The 19,601-nt window shown below is 37.0% G+C and overlaps 1 protein-coding gene across 11 annotated transcripts in view; it reads right to left on the bottom strand.

Moving 5' to 3' along the window:
• Positions 1-19,601, bottom strand: part of AHI1 (Abelson helper integration site 1) — a 159,891-nt gene that overhangs the window by 93,211 nt on the left and 47,079 nt on the right. For 10 of the 11 annotated variants that reach the window (XR_008557177.1, XM_054721679.1, XM_054721680.1 and 7 more), the window contains 3 exons: positions 18,236-18,366; positions 16,592-16,732; positions 3,583-3,779 (listed from right to left, as the gene is read on the bottom strand). Coding sequence is in view for 10 of the 11 variants with exons in the window: in XM_054721679.1 (XP_054577654.1) it covers positions 3,583-3,779; positions 16,592-16,732; positions 18,236-18,366 (469 nt within the window). In the remaining variant the exon portion in view is untranslated. The remainder of the gene's footprint in view (positions 1-3,582; positions 3,780-16,591; positions 16,733-18,235; positions 18,367-19,601) is intronic. The other variant, XM_054721681.1, reaches the window with a different exon arrangement.

The raw sequence follows: 19,601 nt of genomic DNA, 5'->3' as shown, positions 1-19,601 counted from the left end.
AGTGATTAAATTTAAAAACATTTGGGAGAGATATTTCATTTTATATATACTTATGTGGGGGCTCAAAAGGTAATTTTCGTCCCACATTCTAAATCCTCCTAACTGGCTAATAATCGAAGTAACGGGAGAAAAGTGCCCACTGCACGGGCTGTCATAAGAATGCGACCCAGAGAGGCACTGGGCAGCGGAGGCGTTATGGGCCCTTACGGACCAAGGAGAAGGAAGCAGGGAGATGGGAGGGAAGTTCACAGGGAGCAGAACAGACCCGGCACACATTCCCAGAAACAAACCAGAAACCATGGCGGGGCTGGGAGGCGGGTGACAGCCCTGCTGTGCCCTCCCATCCGGAGCGGCCGGTCCACAGGCGCCCCTTTGGCAGGAAAGGGGGAGGGTCCGAGGGTCTTCCTTCGTTTTCTGTTTCTTAATAACCAGCTAAAAATCAATAGCCCAGAAGGCACATTTTGGGTGGCAAACTTTGCTCGCCTTCACTGACAAGACTATCACTGTAGCTGACTTTAGGTAATATTTACCTGAAGTTGAGCTTCTGAAGTTTCAAGCTGCAAAGAAACTTCAAATTAGTTTTAAATTTTAACGGAGAAGATGCTTATACTACCCATATACGTAGGGTCACAAACATGTCCCCCTCCCTCCAGGTGCTGCTTGTTTTCCACCGTTGTTCGGAATGAGTCCATTTGGTGGCGTCGCACATGGCCGTGAGCCACGTGGGAGCCGGGCACAGCCCCTGCCACAGGAGCCAGGGAGGCCCAGGGGTACAGGCCAGAGGGGAGAGGAGAGAGGAGACGTGCTTCTGCGTCAAGCAGTTGAAATATTCAGGTTCTGCATGCTGGAGTGGTCGCCCTGCTCTGGCCCCCTCTCACTGCCAGGCTGACTGAGGAGCAAGCACCTCCCTGTCACTCACACCTGACTGGGCATGCGCCCTGACTGACTCTGTCCCGCCTCTCCCCCGCTCCGCCAGTGGGACAGCAGACTTGGAGTGCTTAATGCAGCTTTTTGGCAAAGCTGTGTAAGTGGCATGCCTACATTAGCTAATCTTCCCTTTAATCCTTTTCTGTTAAATAGTAACCAATTATTACAATGGTATCAAATCTACTTCCAAAATATATCCCAAATCTATGACCTGCATCTTCATTTTTACCAATGTTAAAATTAATTAAACAAGGATGCCTTAGACTGAGCGTGAGAATAAACAAGTAATCTTTCTGTCAAAGAATAGTTTAGGCAGCCGCCATTTTGGACTGTGTAACTTGGCAGCCACCATGCTGGCCACAAGACTTGCAGCTCCCCTGGGGGGCCGCCATCTTGAAACGGCAAAGGCCAACCCCTCCCTTTAAATTAGCCAATCGAGAAAGACTGTGCGCCTGAGCTCCAATCAAGAGTGAGGGACAGGTCATGTGAGTCAGGATTAAAAAGGGGAGTGGACCGGACCACCTGCTCAGTGTGCTGAGCACCCTCCTGCAGGAGTAAAGAAATTTGCCTTGCTGCCTGGCTCCTGAGTGTGCTTTGTGTTCTACCAGGATCCCTGAATTTGGGGGCTCACCTTATTTCTTACAGAGACAACTCTAATGCCAGGACAGTCTCCATAAGCAAACCAAAATCTGGTCCTGTAAATGCCTCAAGGTTACAAAACTGAACCTAAGGACAACCAATCACAAACAGCTAACTAATAATTTCTTTGCTTTGCTTACATCTTTACCCAGTTCCTGTAGATGGACCTCATTTAACCATTTCCTGTTTGGTGCTGCCCAATTCAAAGAGACTTTTGCTCAAATAAATTCTTAAAACGTTCAATATGCCTCAGTTTATCTTTTAACACCACCCTAGTCCAGGCTAACCTCCTCTTTCTTGGACCATATAACAGTTTGCTAATTGGTCTCTGCTTAGAAGATTCTTACTCTCCTTTAAAATCCCTGCTGACATTTTCCCCAGCCTAACACCTCAATGGCTTGTATCTCTAATGAAAACATCCTAACTCCTTAGTGAAGGGTAGCATAATATGCCAACCACAACATGCCTCTTCGGCATAAGGGTTATTGTGAGAACCTGAAGTATAAAAGCATTTCCTCCATATTCCAATTAAATCTAAACCCAGGGCCGGAGTGTGATCTGTGCTGTGATATACCTTAAACTCTCTAACTTTCAAAGAAGCAAAGGAGAGAAAAAGAAAGTATAGTCAGAACTAATGGTGTCTCAATGTAATTCCTTGTATGTTTGGTTTAAAACTGGTCAACAACAACAAAAACTGGTCAAGAGTCCTATCAAAGGAGCAGGGAAAGGGAAAATATTTATTAAGTGCCAGGCACTGTGCCAAAAGGTAAGAAGACAGCGAGGCACAAGCCTGCAAAGTCCCTGTCTTTAAGAAGCTCAATGCTAATTCTAACTAAAAGGACTATTAAGGTCAAACATCATAAATATTGTTAAGGACTTAAGCTTCTCAATACATTTTATCACTTATCTTTGAGAAAGATTTTATAGTCATTTGTCACTAATAGAATACTATACTAATTTTAACCAAGCATACTCCTCCTTATTTTCATTATCTATTTTACAGTTTTTATAGGCAATACCTGGTTTCTAAAGTACTTCTTTTCTTAGTAGTGAGATAGAACTTTTAAGTATGTTTATGACACATTCGTATCTAATCTTTTAGGAAGTACATGTTTCTTTTATACAGTTCTTTGTTGAAGTCTATTTCTCTTTGTTTTTACACAGTAAGGCTGTTCCTTTACGTATATACTAGAGGACCGGTGCACGAATTCATGCACAGGTGGGGTCCCTCATCCTGGCTGGCAATCAGGGCTGATCGGAGCCATCTCGCCCAGTCCCGATAGGGGCCGGCAGACTGGGGGGAAGGGCTGAGGGAGGTTGGCCAGCTGCAGGAAGTTGGCTGTGGGAGCGCACTGACCACCAGAGGGCAGCTCCTGTGTTGAGCATCTGCCAGTCGTTCGGTTGGCTGGTCGTAACAGTCACTTAGGCTTTTATATATATAGATTTTCCCAGGTTAGTGTTTGGTGTGTGTGTGTGATGTACATATGCACACATATACACACTGATATATATACATATATATTTTTTTAGATTGACTTTTAGAGAGGGAAGAAGAGAGAGGAGAGAGAGAGAGAGAGAGAAACATCAATGTGAGAAAGAGAGCTCAACTGGTTGCCTCCCACATGCCCCCTTACTGGGAACCAAACCTGCAGCCTGGGTATGTGCCCTGACCAGGAATTGAACCAGGGACATTTTGGTGCATGGGATGATGCTCCAACCAACTGAGCCACACAAGCCAGGACCACACACTGATATTTTTAAATAAAGAAACACATTCTGAGCTGGTCTTTACAGAGATATCAAGTCAGGAAAACATGATAGATTATCCTAAATTCAGTCTGTTTACTGAAGTTAGTGATTTTATAACAAGTACTAGAAAAAAAACTATAAAAAAAAGCCTAGTTTTAAGTAAACTAACTTACTTCATTCAATTAATATTTATTGGCATGACAATGCAAAATAGGATAGAAATGGTTTTAAAAATTCCAACTTCTCAACTGCATAAAATAAACATACTGTGACAGAATTGAGTCTTTGTATCACTTGCTGCATCTTCATGGAAGAATCTTTTGTGTGGTCAGAGTCCTCAATCTGAAAAGAGCCTTGTTGAGGCATGTTAGAACAGATGCATAAACCATCTTGACTTTGGTGTATTCCGGGGAATGGAGATGTTCCATTGTAGTGGTTGAACGTGTCAGCCTCCTGCTGGGCAACTAGAAAAATGAATCCATATTAGTTCAAATCATAACAGTAAGAGTGTAATGAAATAATTAAGCCACCTACTAGTAGTCGTAGCATTAATTAAATAAGAAATTGAACAATACATTTCAAATACTGGGTAATAAGACAATGTGACTGGCAAAATGTAAAATTATTAAATATTATAAAACCATAAAGAATAAATTTCAGATTATTTCAAGCCAGGCAGTATTATAATTGACCCTTGAAAGCCATGCATTATTTTGGTCTGGTAAATATAACAACTGCATGGAAGCCTAATTTGAAATATAAGTGTATAGAAAAAAATGATACACAAAATCAAAGGCATCCTAGCCGGTTTGGCAAAGTGGATAGAGTGTCAGCCTGTGGACTGAAGGGTCGTGGGTTCGATTCTCGTCAAGGGCACATACCTTGACTGCAGGCTCAATCCCTGGCCTCAGAGCACATTGGAAGGCAACCAATGGATGTGTCTCTCTCACATCGATATTTCTCTCTTTCATTGTCTCTAAAAGTCAATACAGAAAATATCCTTGCATGAGGATTAACAAGCACAACAAAAAGGCATACTATAACAGAATTAAATAAAATGCAAAAAAAAAAAAAAAAACAACTTCACAAATCTATCTCTCTAAGCAAAATGGTGAAAACCATTTCTCTATCCCTCCTAATTCTAATATACATTTTATGTAAGTTATCATGGCATAAATGTAATTTAACATTTTAACAATTTAAATGAAAATATCTTTCATATTTCTACAACAATGTAATTACGATTTTCATTTATTTACTTTATTGACTTTTTTTAAGAGAGAGAAGGGTGCGGGGAGAGAGAGAGAAACACTGATTTGTTGTTCCACTTATTTATGCATTTACTGGTTAAGTCTTGTATGTGTGTCCTGACCAGGAATAGAACCCAGAACCTTGAGGTATTAGGACAATGCCCTAACGAACTGAACTAGCCAGCCAGAGCCTATAATTATAATTTTTAAAAGCTTTACAATATCACATCTAATAAAGCAGCATAATTTATTTGTGCATTCTTCTATTATTAAATATTTACAATATTTTCTGTTTTCCCTCATTACAGATCATGTGTAAATAATTACTTTAATAATTTAATTTGTTTCTTAAGTAATTCTTTCTTTGGATTTAATCACTAGAGCAGAATGGCTGACTCAAAGGATGGAAGTTTTTGATGACAATGATGATGAAAACAACACCATCTGTGTCGCACTTTAGGGTTTTTAGGATGCTTCAACATATATTATCTGATCATTTAAAATAAGCTCATTTGAAAAACTTTAAATGCCTGTCTATATATACAAAGAAGAAAAAATATAAAGTAACCACTTAAAAACCAATTTCCTAAATGAAAGGCATTTTTAAGCATCACACGAGAATAAATAAAACAAAGATTCATAATATGGAATTAACAGAAGAGCCTTCAGAGACTCTGTAGACTCTTGAAGTTACATACAGAAACATGAATGTGTGTATGTGAATGTTTCTGGAAATCAGATCCATAACTTTTATCAGATTAGCTATCAAAGGATTGCAATGAGTCAGAAAACACTAAGAATCATCAACATAAAATACTAGAGGCCCGGTGCATGAAATTTGTTCACTGTGGGGGGGGGGGAGGTTGTCCCTCAGCCCAGCCTGCACCCTCTCCAATCTGGGACCCCTTGGGGGGATGTCCCTGTGGGATCAGGCCTAAACCAGCAGAACATCCCTCTCACAATACAGGACTGTTGGCTCCCAACCGCTCACCTTCCTGCCTAATGGCCCTATAACCACTTCTGCCTGCCAGCCTGATCAACCCCTAACCACTCCCCTGCCAGCCTGATTGACACCTAACTGCTCCCCTGCTGACCCGATTGCCCCCAACTGCCCTCCCCTGCTGGCCCGGTTGCCCCCAACTGCCCTCCCCTGCCGGCCCGGTCACCCCTAACTGCCCTCTCCTGCAGGCCAGGTCCCCCCCAACTGCCCTCTCCTGCAGGACTGGTCGCCCCCAAATGCCCTCCCCTGCTGGCCCTGTCACCCGTAACTGCCCTCCCCTGCAGGCCTGGTCCCCCCCAACTGCCCTCCCTCCCCTGCTGGCCTCGTCACCCCTAACTGCCCTCCCCTGCTGGCCTGGTTGCCCACAACTGCCCTCCCCTGCCAGCCATCTTTGGTGGCCCTCTTGTGACCACATGGGGGCGGCCATCTTGTGATTACATGGGGACAGCCATCTTGTGCAAGGGTGTGATGGTCAATTTGCATATTACCGCTTTATTATATAGGATAGACAAGTTTTGCTACCTGAACATTTTTTAGAGTCTTCATTAACATAAAATAAAAAACTCCAGTAATCAAAATTAAAAAGCAAATGACAGGTAATCGATTTTTTTCACCCCTGGCTAAAATAGAACAAAAGGACCAGATATGCCCTCCTGCTTTAAACTACCAAAAATGGGCAACACACAGAGGGAACAAAGCTTTCTTTCCTTATAGATATGATTGTCTATGCAGAGATAAGACTATGCTGAGGCAAGTAAGAAATGTAAGGAAGAAAACTGAAGGAGGTATTCATTCTCAGGTCTTGGCCCCACATTTGTGTAAAAACTCTGAATGGAATCTTAAAAATAAGTCACTGGAACTAATAATTGACTTTAGCAAGATTTCAATATACATGAGAAATATACAAAAATTAATTGCATTTCCACATACAAGAAGCAAAGAAACAAATAGAATTTTTTTTAAATGCCATTTATGGCATAAAAATATGACATATTTTGGGAAATATCTGATGAAACACGTGAAAGATATGCACACTGAAGACTACAGAATGCTACTGAGCAAAACTGAAGAACCTAAATATAAAGAGATATATTGTGTTCATGGTTGGAATAGTCAATACTGTTAAGATGTCAATTCTCTCCAAAGGATCCGTATATTCAATGTAATCCCACTGAAAATTTCAGCAGGTTATTTTTTGAGGAATTGTCAAATTCTAAAAATCCAACAAAAAACCTAGAATAGCTAAAACAACTTTGAAAAAAATCAAAGGGAACTTATACAACCTGACTTCAAGTATTATTGTAAAGCTATAGTAATCAAAACACTTTGTATTCATTTAATGAAAGGAAATTCAGCTACTAAAAGTATGTATAGAAATATAATTATAATGATGGGAAAATTGTTCATAATGTATTATTCATTGGAAGAAAAAATAGTTTATAAAACAATATCAATATACAACAACAAAAATATAATATACAAAAGGGTGATTTTTAATTAATTTTTAATTATCAATGTTGGTTTTACCAACCATGAATTTGAGATAGCACATATAAAACATTTTAGGGTTTGTATTTTTATATTCATGTTCTTCTTCATTCACACACTCTAAATGAAGACTAGCTTAATAATTAGTGTTTTCTCCATACTGATCTTGATGGTGGTATTAGAGAACATTATTGAGGGAGAAGACCTGTTTATAATCACCTTTCAATGATGCACATTCCTTAATACCAATTACTGTTCTTAGATGGAAGTGTAGCTGTTTCTACACTTAAAGACTTTTGTGGATCTGACTACTATTTTCCAGCATGCTCAGAAAATTAATCAGAAAATTAATTTTGCCCTAGCTGGTTTGGCTCAGTGGATAGAGCGTCGGCCTGCAGACTGAAGTGTATCAGGTTCGATTCCGGTCAAGGGCACATGCCCGGGTTGTGGGCTCGATCCCCAGAAGGGGGCGTGCAGGAGGCAGCCAATCAATGATTCTCTCTCATCATTGATGTTTCTATCTCTCTCTCCCTCTCCCTTCCTCTCTGAAATCAATAAATATATATTTTTTAAAAAGAAAATTAATTTTATTCTCAAATATTCAAAGATAGTTTAAAGAACAAGAGAAACTTTAAATATATAAAAGTGACCTATGGTTTAGAATTTGGAAGGCTTAACACTAGTAGATGGGTCAGGGATGAATGAATCAATACGTGAAAATCATGTTCCATGATCTTTATTTGCTGTACAAAATTGTCCTTTTAACATTTCATTGATTTCTGCTTCTATGAATGGAAAGTAAAGCTGAGTTTAACTATTTAGTGGCATTTTCCCCTCCCTGTTTTTGTATTTGCCAGACACATATTAGCCATGATTTCACTTTAAGCTCTGAGTGAGAAAGCATGCACAGAAGTATATATACTGATGTAAGCAATAGTTATACAGAATAGCAAGCTTTGGGTATTTATTTTACTCTTTTTGCCAAACTGTATTTCTAAGTATTATGCTATGCTAAGCATGATTTATTTATTTTATTAAGGTTTTATTAACTAGTAAAAAATAACAAAAGGCTTTTCCTAAATATTTATGTTCCTTTATTTTTCCAGGCAATAAGATGGTTTTCACAAAGGATTAAAATGATCTAAGTGGATGTAGATACATAATAAACCCCAAATTATGAATATTTGTTTCCACTGTCTAAAGGGAATTTTCTATACAAAAGACATCTGACTGGATTTAAAGGAGTCAAATTAACACCCTACTCTGTCTTCAGCACCTCTCATTTCTGTGACTGTGCCAAGAGAGATAAAAAAAAAAAATCTGCAGAAATATTCACAAAGACCTAGTTTCTCAGATACTAGAAACAAAAAGAAGCTGCTTGCTTCTGTTCTTTCATTCTCCCCCCTCCCCTGACATTACACAAATTATTCATCTATTTGTATAAGATCATACAGATTGAAAAAATAGGTTTTGATAGATGACTTTGGAAATTCCTTCAAGCTCTATGCATCTAACATTTCAAAGGTTTCCAAAACACTTTTACATAGGCCATGATTGGAGTATAATGTTGCAACTAAATAACTGTATTTCTTCACTATTTTCTTTTCTTTGTTCTAACTTAACTTTGTACATTTAAAACTTAGCCCTAATCTAACCTGATATGTTTAAAAATCACAATTTTTACAGTCTCACCCCGCCTTGTGGAAGTGCACTAGAGCAGGCTCTGAGAATGCAAGGATACCAAGCCCCGCTTGGGGTCTGAATCTTTGGAGGTCAATAAGAAATAACTGCTATGTGCTTAGCAGCACTGCAGAGAAATGGACATGATGCTGAGAACAAAGAGGTGGCAACTACATTTGCTTAAAGGAATGTTTTATCAATCAAAATACTTCTAAAATTATCTCCATCAGCTATAATTTGGGATTTTAAATTTTACAAAATTAAAAAAAAATCTTAAAATGTCTTCAGAATTGACAATCCTTTGATTTATGTAAGTTCAGTGCTTTTGTATATCTCCTGGATTTTAAATAATTATAAATAATAACATGGTTTTCTCAGGAGATTTTTATCTTTATAAGAGGAAGAATGGAGGAAATAAGATATTTTAATCCAGTGCCCTTTGCATTTGGATTGAATCCAAGGTTTGTTATTATTACTATCTATGTGTACTTACGTTATTAACTTTAAAATAAAGTACAACTAAAAAACAGCATATTATTTCACTTACACTACATTAACAGTAAGATTTCCATCTAGTTCAACGTTTAATTCCTTTGTTCAAGACCTATTATTATATACTAGAAGCCCGGTACACAAATTCGTGCATGGGTGGGGTCAAGTCGGCCACCCCGATTGGGGGCAGGACCAGCTGGCCAACCTTCCTCATTCCCTCTCCCTGGCCGGCCTGATCGGCCCCAATCAGGGTGGCTGGCCGGACCCCACCCATGCACAACTTCATGCACTGGGCCTCTAGTATGAAATAAAATTCTATTGTTTAAGCTGTCTGAATGAACTAAAACAAGAATGATCAAGGGCTTACAATGTTTCATATTGTATTTTACTGGGCTTGACTTGTTCCTGCTTCAGCTAATCTTAAAATACTATGTGGATGAATCCAATAAGTTCTATTGAGTAGCACTTTAATTCTAGTAGCCTAGGTAATTTCAGGGCCTGTTAGTAATCTTGTATTTCCCTGACACATTTTATATATCAAGTAGAAATAATGATGTCATTAAAAATAACTGTTCAAAAAATTATGAAAGAAAGTGTAACAGATTCATGTCTCATAGCCAACCAAATGGGAGAGCAACTAACATCATTTGTTAAATCCATTAGTTAAACACCAACATATACTAAACTAGAGGCCTGATGCACAAAGATTCGTGCAAGAATGGGCCTTCCTTCCCCTGGCTGCCGGCACCGCCTTACTCTGGCCCGGAGCCGCCTTTCCACCTTCCCACACTGCCCAGAGGCCCGGAGCGGCTGGGGCAGTGTGGAATGCCTGCGTCGTCGCCATAGCGACAATGCAAGTGTCCTGCCCCTGGCCGCTCGGCGCCTGTGTATGCAAATTAACCCACCATGTTTGTTGGGTTAATTTGCATACTCATTCCTGATTGGCTGGTGGGTGTCGCAAAGGTACGGTCAATTTGTATTTCTCTTTAATTAGTGTAGATTCCCTGAAGTACATGCTATTGTTCTTTTGTTGGTTTCCTTTTCCATTATCAACTCATTATCACACATCATGCTATTCCACTGAAAATGTGTAATGCATCTATTGCTACAGAAAATAGCTAGAATTTCTCAACTGCAACCTCATTCATGAACTCTAACATATCTAAACTTCGTCATGCTTTGTACTTTCATTTTATCCTTTGACAAAATAGTGAGGTCAAATAGAACAGGTATTATTTAAACTCAACAGGTGAATAAAACAGATGCAGAAACACTAAATTAGTTGACCAGGATCAAACAAAATGTGATGGCATTTTGTCTAGAATCCCAATACTCTAACTCCTACTCAGGCCTTTCCCACCACACTGCTGTTTATTTTTGCACCACACAATGTTTCTTTCCTTGTGCACATTAAAAAGCACCAATGGAAGCATAAAAAAATGCCTGGGTAAAGAATTCAGGGCTATGGTTTATTCTCAAAGCCATTCAATTGACTAAGTTTTCCATGTCTTCAATCCTTAAATGACATAAGCTTTCAAATCAAAGTATCCATTAGTGAAGAATATTAAAATAGACGCTTCAAGACATGATCAAGAAATAGGTAGTACAGCATGTCTTAAAATATGGCATTTTATTTTTTAATTTATCCTACTAGGCTAATAATAGATATTTAAAACTCTAACCTACAATCAATTACTTTTATTACTGCATGATCTTATACAAGTATGACAATTATAATATCTGAGTTTGTTTTCTAATCATTCATCATTAGAACTTTAAGAATATCATTGTTATACATAAAACTATGGATATCAAATTTATTTCAACTAGACATTATCTTATTGCAAAAATGTTGTTATAGTAGTTACAAATTAAAATTTAATGCTTCATAATAAAGAACATTTGTATTTTGGACTACATTGAGAATGGCTTAATACATTACAATTATCCCGCAAATTTGTAAAGCAGTAAACCATTAATAATAATACTAGAGTAGCAAAGTTCCTTTTAATCTTAAGGGGTTCTCCTAAATATTAAAAATGAAAACAAACAACACATTTCACCAGAGGAATATTTGGCTGCATTCTTAAATTACTTCAGGATACTGGAAATGCAAAGATTACACGAGTAGCTGTGACAGACAGCTTAACGGTTAAGAGCATGGGCTCTAGAGTTGAAGAGCCTAGAATCAAATGGTAGCCCAATCACCAACTGTGTGGCCTGAGGCAAATTAATTCATTCTCCCTGTACCTCAGTTTCATCATCTGCAAAATGAGGACAGTTAATAGTATCTACCTCATGGGAGTTGGGGAGTTCTGTATTAGATAATATATGTAAAATGCTCGTAAGAATAGGGGACATATAATAAATGCTTGATAGATGTTAGCTACTACTACCACTATTATTATTAGCCCCAAATCTATTAACTACACATGCCTTTCATTCTATATTTTTATACAATTTAAGGAAATAATTCTATTTTACAGAATCTGTAATTCTTATTTCCTACATTTATTGCACATCAGTAATATATCAGGTACTGTGTTACACATAGGGCATTATAAACACCATGGACTTTTGGACAAAGAGTAAGTTAATAGAACAAAATTTTTTATAGGTGCCTGAAGGTATACATTGCCCTAAACGCTAGTAAAGCATGTCACAATGTGAAAAATAAAGCTATCAACAATGAAAATATAGGTGGTCATTAATGAATATGAATTCTATAACGAAAATAATTTTAGTGTCAATGGAAGAGAGTGCTTTTCAGTTTAAAGTTTTCCCAGAGGTTTAATCAACTACTTAGGAAACACAAAGGATTGGAATAGAGCATGAAAACCTGAGTGTGATTCTTGGCATATTACAGGTGCTCAATAAAGATTTGTCTTGTCTAAGACTAGGACTGAAAAGTATCCTAGACTTAATGCTGACTCAGGAGATATTGCCACCTAGTGAAATATTAGGCTCATTACCTGAAATTATCAAGTAATGCTGAGAACTTCCCTAATTTGATCTTACTTAAAATACTTACATGTACATTCATCACAAGTCAGTATTCAGACTAGGTAATGCACTGGTAATAAAAAGACAAATAAGCTGCTATGTCTGCTTCCTACAAACTATAGATGATACAAAGAAATCACATACTCCACAGAGAGATATAAAGTAAATGGTATTGTAGGGAAAACGGGTTTGCTTAATAGATAATCAAAAGCTAACATTTCAGAAAATCTGCTCAAAAAGGCAGTTCAGTGTAGCAAATAAAATCATGGTCTTCAAATACAGACTGTATGGATCCAAGTCCTGGCTCCTGTAAAGTGGGGTAATTATAGAACCTATCTCATAAGATTATTGTGACAAATTAAATATGTGTAAAGTGCTTAAAACAGGACCAGAAATACAGAAAGTGCTTTGTAAGTATTAGCTGTGATTATGATTAAATGTAGAGCAGGATCCTAGAGACTGAGGTAGATAAATATTGATTAATAACATAACATTATTGCTAAAATCTAGCCTTGTAAATGTAATTCAGTAGAAGCCGTTTCTGTGACTAGTACTCTGTTATTATGGGAATCCTTAAAGTACATTATTTGTGGTATTCTGTGACTAAATTTTGTATTACTAGATGATTAACCCTTTCAACATCAGGCAAATAAAACTGCCTTCTGAAAGTAAAAATCATATTTCTTACCAAAAAAAGCTAAAAGTCAGTAGAATGAAAGACCCAAAAGACCACAACTGAACATATGCTTAACAGGGAAAGATGCTTGCTGACTCTTCACAGATTCTGCTAGAACTGAAAGATGGATGATACATTTTGCTACTATTGTGGTCTCATTCGCAGCTTATTTAACTTGTAAAAAAAAACAATCTTGCTCCATTTTCCTTGAAAATTACCTGAACATATCAGCAGCTCTGATAAATACTATTTAAAAGCCATGTAACTGTTCTATATCCTTCAAATTTTGTACCACCAATACGTTTATGTAAAGCTACATGTAAATTTTATTTTCAGGCCAGAAAGTCTGGGCAAAATATATATATTAGAGGCCCGATGCACGAAATTCATCCGGGGGTGCTCAGCCCAGCCTGCACCCTCTCGCAATCCCAACCACCTGCCTGCTGGCTCCTTACCACTTGGCTCACCACTTCTTAGCGCTGTCTCGGAGGCGGGAGAGGCTCCCACCACCGCCACTGCAGCTGCACTCACCAGCCGTGAGTCTGGCTTCTGGCTGAGCAGAGCTCACTCTGTGGGAGCACAACGACCACCAGAGAAAAGCTCCTGCGTTGAGCATCTGCACCCTGGTGGTCAGTGCACGTCATAGCGACTGGTCATTAGTCAGTCTGCAGTAACGATCGTTGGGCTTTTATTACATAGATACACACACACACACACACACTATATTTTCAATAAAATATTTAAAGACTATTTGACTTGATGATTCTGGCCTGTATTTAATGAGTAAAATCTTTTAGTCTGAAAACTTTCATTTTCTAATGGATATATGCCATGCACAAGAACTGTGCTAAAACTTGGATTGCTTGAGATTATGTAACTTCTTCCTAAGCTTCCTCTTTTCAAAGATAAGCAGCAAAGAGTTGGGAAAATATGTTAAAAACATTTTAAGTTTTCATTTGTTTTTAAAGGTTAGAATGTAAAAAATCATGTTCTAAATACACTGCACAAATTTTAATTTCATATGCATTATTAATCATTTAGAACTCCTTCCTCTTCCATGTTAAGATAGTGTGGATGTAACACAATGTTCTTAACTTCACACATTTATTTTCTATTACATCTGAGCTAAAAATTTACACACTCTAATAATTAAAAGGCTACCAAAAAAGCTTGTAAGAGAGGGGAAAATAAAACCCTTTTCAATTCTATTCAATATATAGATGCTTATCAGTATATGAAAACATAAGTTGCCATAAAGTCAAGTATATGTTGTTTGGATGAGTTTGATAACAACCCACTTTACCTTTCTTAGTTTGTTTTAATCTAGTGCTTATTAATTTACAAAGCACTTTCCCAGTCCCTGTCTTATAGTATCTTCACAAATAACAGGTAGCACAGGTATTAATAGCAGGAGTACCATTTACTAGATAAGAAAATGGAGCTTTAGGAAGGCAAGAGCCTTGTGCAAGGTCACTAAAGAAACAGAACTGAGCCCAGCCAGCATGGCTTGGTGGTTGAGCGTCCACCTATGAAGCAGGAGGTCACAGTTCAATTCCTGGTCAGGGCACATGCCTGGGTTGCGACTGGATCACAAGGGCGTGCAGGAGGTAGCCGATCAATGATTCTCTCTCATCATTGATGTTTCTCTCTCCCTCTCCCTTCCTCTCTGAAATCAATAAAAAAAAATTAAAAAAAGAAACAGAACTGAACCTTAAACCCTGCTCTTTCTATTGGCATTTCTAGAATGAACCTCTTAGTTGGAAACATATTGTCTAAAAGCCATATGGGCAAGCCTGACTGGGCTAATCTAATGATGAAATCCTTCTATCAATGAAAAAAATAAATAACTGAAGGAAAAAAAGAGTGGAACTTTAACTTGCATTTGTAGTGAAAATTTCAAAAGCCTAAAAAAAAAAAAAATTGAATGAAGACTGTTGTGAAACCTCTTGAGTCTGAGGAAATAACTGTGGAGTCTATTTCCTATATAACAGTTCTAATTATAAAGTCCTTAGGTAGAGTTATTCTCCTTTATGTGGAGATTTGGGAGAGCACATAGAATGACCTGTTTCAGGATACAAGTTTTAACCAGACACCAGTTTTAGACACTGGCTGACTTGAGAAAGCCATTTGTCTTTTCCTATAATCAGGCAGTGTTTATTTTTGCTAATATTTGCTTGTAATAGTAGATGGTATTATGTTGTTTAACAATTCTACTACTAGTAACAGTGTTCCATAAATCCGAACATGTTAGAGAAATTCATTATTAATTCTCTGCAAAGTAATTTAAAATAAGTCTCAATTTTACACATTATTTTCTTATATAATTTGCCTGAGAAGACATATGAAAATCCATACTATGATCAAGAACTTCAGGTTTAGAACTAAGTTATTAAACAAAATAATTGTTTAATAACTTAGGACTTATCACAACCATTACCAATTCAATCTGTATTAATGCAAATAACTTAACCATTCACATTTCATTAATTTAAAACACTTTGTCCCAATAGTGCCGCATTAATGTGTAAGCTATCCCAGTTTGGCATAAACAGTGAATGATGATACATGACATCTTAAAAAAAAATCAAAGAAATGAAGAAAGTTTTTAATATATAGAAAAATGAATTTTGAGAGTGACAGCACTGTCAGTACAATGCAGAACAATGACATCCTAAAATTAGGACATAAATTAAAGAAATGTATAAAAAATAGCATAAATCCATATATTCTAAGAATGCCTTGCTATTCCTGAAAAAATGTGTCTAGTCTTTATTTCCTTATCTCAGAATGATAGAACAGTGTAATTTTAGAGTAGCAAAGATATCAGATTTATAATTCTGGATCTTGTTTTCACTGACATTAGTTTTTTTGTCTTCTTTTCATGTTAAGAAACTCTACAACTTATTAAAACTATGTGCTTTAGTGAAAAAACAAAAACAGAGAATAAGAAATTAACTCAATATTCAATGGAACACATTAAAGATCTATATTTCCTAAATGTTACTTATTTATTTATTTGTTTGTTTATTTATTTCCTCACCTGAGGATATGTTTTCATTGATTTTAAAAAGAGAGGAAGGGAAAGAGAGAGGGAAAGGTACAGGGAGAAGAAGAGGGAGAGAGCGAGAGAAAAGGAAGGAAGGAAGGGAGAGAGGGAAGGAGGGAAGGAGGGAAGGAGGGAAGAGGGAAGGAGGGAGGGAGGGAGGGATTGGTTGCCTCTCACACCCTGACCAGGGATCAAGCCTGCAATCTGGGTATGTGCCCTGACTGGGAATCGAATCTATGACCTTTCAGTGTACAAGATGATGCTCAACCAACTGAGCCACACCAGCCAGGGCTACCTTTTAAATTTAGTTACCATTCCTAAATAATTTTAGATGCCTCTTGCTTATTTAAATTGACTTATAAAGAAAAGTGATGATTACTTTTCTGAGATTCCAATGTAAGGGCACAACTATTATGTGTACTTTTGCTGATATTTAAACTCCAGAATAATAGTGCTTATGGACAAATAAAATGCTATAATACAATAATAACATAATCTATTTATGTGCATGGCTCTTACAATATGTTCAAGAGAACTTTGTTAATACAAAGAATGACAGTTGTCAGAATTCACAATTCCTGGTTCAGTATAAATGTAAAGGTTAGTTTAAATATTCTTTACTTATCAAGCAGTGGACTTACCATGGAAATCATAAATATACAGAAGAACTGGCTCATTCTGCCCAAATGCACAAAACGCAACCATATTTTCAAGTGGATGATAAGAAATGTCTCGAATGGGTGACTTGAATGGCAGGTCAGAATACATTGCTACTTGTTCTCCTAAATAAGAAAAGATTCAATAATGTGTATTGCTATTTCTTATTAGAAGATTATTCTGCAACTTATTGAAAATATTTAAAGAAAGTAATATGAAGCTCATGTTTTCTACATGAAAACCTCATATACTTATAAATATTTGAGCACTACTGAATTTCATAATTATATTTATTTTTCATTCTGTTGGCCCTCCTCCTTCTACTTCTCAATCCAAACTCTTCAACAAGGTTTTCAAGGCACAAAATAGACCGAGTTTGGAGGTACCTGACTGAGTTTTGACAGGGCTGAGCAAATGCCAGCTAACAAAGAACTCCAGAGAGAACTAGGGAGGAACTGCAGGACTCTAAAACTGAAGAAACTCTCTGGTTGGGGAAGGCTTGGTGGGAATTAATTTTTTTCCAGAGGCTGTTTGAGGTACCATCTCCTTTAAAAATATATGTGATTACTACTGGCTAAAAGAGGCCTACAGCAGACGTCTAAGAAACCTCTGAAAAGCAGAACTCAAAAAGCAAAAACTCTAGATCCATTTATTTAAGGGGAAAAGAGATTTAACATTAAAACACACACACACACACACACACACACACACACACACACACACTTTATGGATTTCAGAGAGGAAGGGAAAGGGAGAGAGAGAGAAAGACCAGTGATGAGAGAGAATCATCAATTGACTGCCTCCTGCACACCCCACTTTGGGGATCGAGCCCGCAACCTGGGCATGTGCCCAGACTGGGAATCGAACCGCGACCCTATGGTTCATAAGTCAATGACCAACCACTGGGCCATGCCGGCCAGGCTTAACATTTTTGAATTTATGTTAAAATATAAAAATGCAGTAAGAAAAAAACCTAAGGAAACTGACTAGTCAAAAATGCCTAAAGGAAACACCAACAGAATAAACAAGGGAAAATTTAATACTGTTCTTAAGAAATTATACAGTGAATTTTATAAAATTCTCTCAATTTATTACTAAAAATGTTTATGTAGTTATAGCTTTTTTTAAATAGCAAAGGTAAGACACAAATATCCCAATGTAATAGTTTATTTTATTGGAAAAGAAGTGAATTATAGTAATTCAGGTAAATTGCTACTGAGTTTCATACATCAAAAGGTTTAACAGGAATGTTTCTAATGAAAATATATTGTAGATGTTTCATCACTCTATACCTATTTATATTCCAAATTCAGCTTGTAACACTTGTTGTATTTTATATTACAGTCCTCATTAAATACTTTTATAAGATCCACCATATCTCATTACAGACAAGGAAATAATAAACCTTAAATCATAATGTGGAATTCAAAATCCATGCATATATCAAAACAATAAAGAACAGAATTTAATGTAAATTTAGACTGCAGCTGATTTCTATTATCAGCATTCCAATTCTAGAAAACATAATGGAGAACCTGCAATCAGAACTCCCTTGAAAATTATTCCATAAAATGGTAGTTTTCACACTTCTTCAAAAATAAAAAATAAAAATTTAATTAAATATTTACCTGTTTCTGGGTTCCAAACATATACTATACCATCCTCACTTCCAGCAAAGAGAAAAGTCCCACAAGGTGTCAAAGTACTGTGAATCTTCTCCCGATAATTTGCTGCTCCTACAAATTTCCTTGCTGCTAATCTTTAAACAAAAAAGATTTTACAAATGTAAAATCTGGGTGGTAAAAAGTTTTAAATACTTGATTTGCACTCGAACAGACAATTTTTAAAAATCTGCTAAGTAGGAAACATTCTATGATGGATGCAGACTAAAGAACAGAGTACCGCGCTCAGGGAGTTTAGAATTAGTAGGAGAAAGAAGGAATGCATCAATGTAATACAGTAAGTGGATATAGGAAGTGCCACATGAGAAGAAAAGAAAGAGTACTTTGTAGATTTGGGTAAGAAAAATTATTTCTAGCTATGAAAAGAAACTACATTATGGAAGTAGCATTTTAGTTGGTTACTAAAAAAAGGAACAGAATTTTTCTATTTTTCACTTGTGATGAATTTTAAAAATTACACTTGATCCTTACAGAAACATTAGACAGCCATATTATTAAATCATCTATTAAGTATGACATACAGGCTTGTAGGCTTTTTTGCTTATGAAAAATAGCTAACACAGTTTTAATTTAATGCTTGCTATGTGCCAGTCAGGTGCTATTATCATCCCTGGTTTACAGAGAGGATATTACATACACTGCTCTGTTATCTGCTTTTGTTCTGTCAGCAGAAACTCACAAGTAATGGCCCTCCATGTCAGAATATATAGATTATACATTATCTTTTTAATAGGTATATGTTATATCATTGTCTAAGTGTATCTTAAGACATTTTCTATTGTTGGACAACACATGCTGTTTCCAGCTTTCACCTACCACGAACATGATTCCTATAATAAATATTATATATATAGTACTATTTTATTTTTATTAAATTTATTGGCGTGACACTGATTAATAACATTACATAAGGTTCAAGCATACAATTCTATAACAAATCATCTGTATATTCCATTGTGTGCTCACCAGCCAAAGTCTAGTCATACCAGTATATTTGACCTCCTCTTTATCCCCCACCCCATTCCTGGTAACCTTCATACTGGTAACCTTCATACTACTGTCTAATTTTTTGCACTGTTTTATATTATCTTAACATAAATTCTGAGACTTGAGGTTACAAAGTCAAACATTTCTGCAGTCCTTGCCATCCTATATAATGAAAGCCTAATATGCGAAGTGTTCGACCTTTCCTATGACCGTTCGACCAATCCCTATGACGCACACTGACCACCAGGGAGCAGACGCTCTGACTGGTAGGTTAGCTTGCTACTGGAGTCCAGCTGATCGGGACTGGGTGAGATGGGCCAGACAT

The sequence above is a fragment of the Eptesicus fuscus genome, chromosome 10 (assembly GCF_027574615.1).
Source record: "Eptesicus fuscus isolate TK198812 chromosome 10, DD_ASM_mEF_20220401, whole genome shotgun sequence".
Lineage (NCBI taxonomy): Eukaryota > Metazoa > Chordata > Mammalia > Chiroptera > Vespertilionidae > Eptesicus > Eptesicus fuscus.
This window is presented reverse-complemented; position numbering and strand designations above follow the sequence as displayed.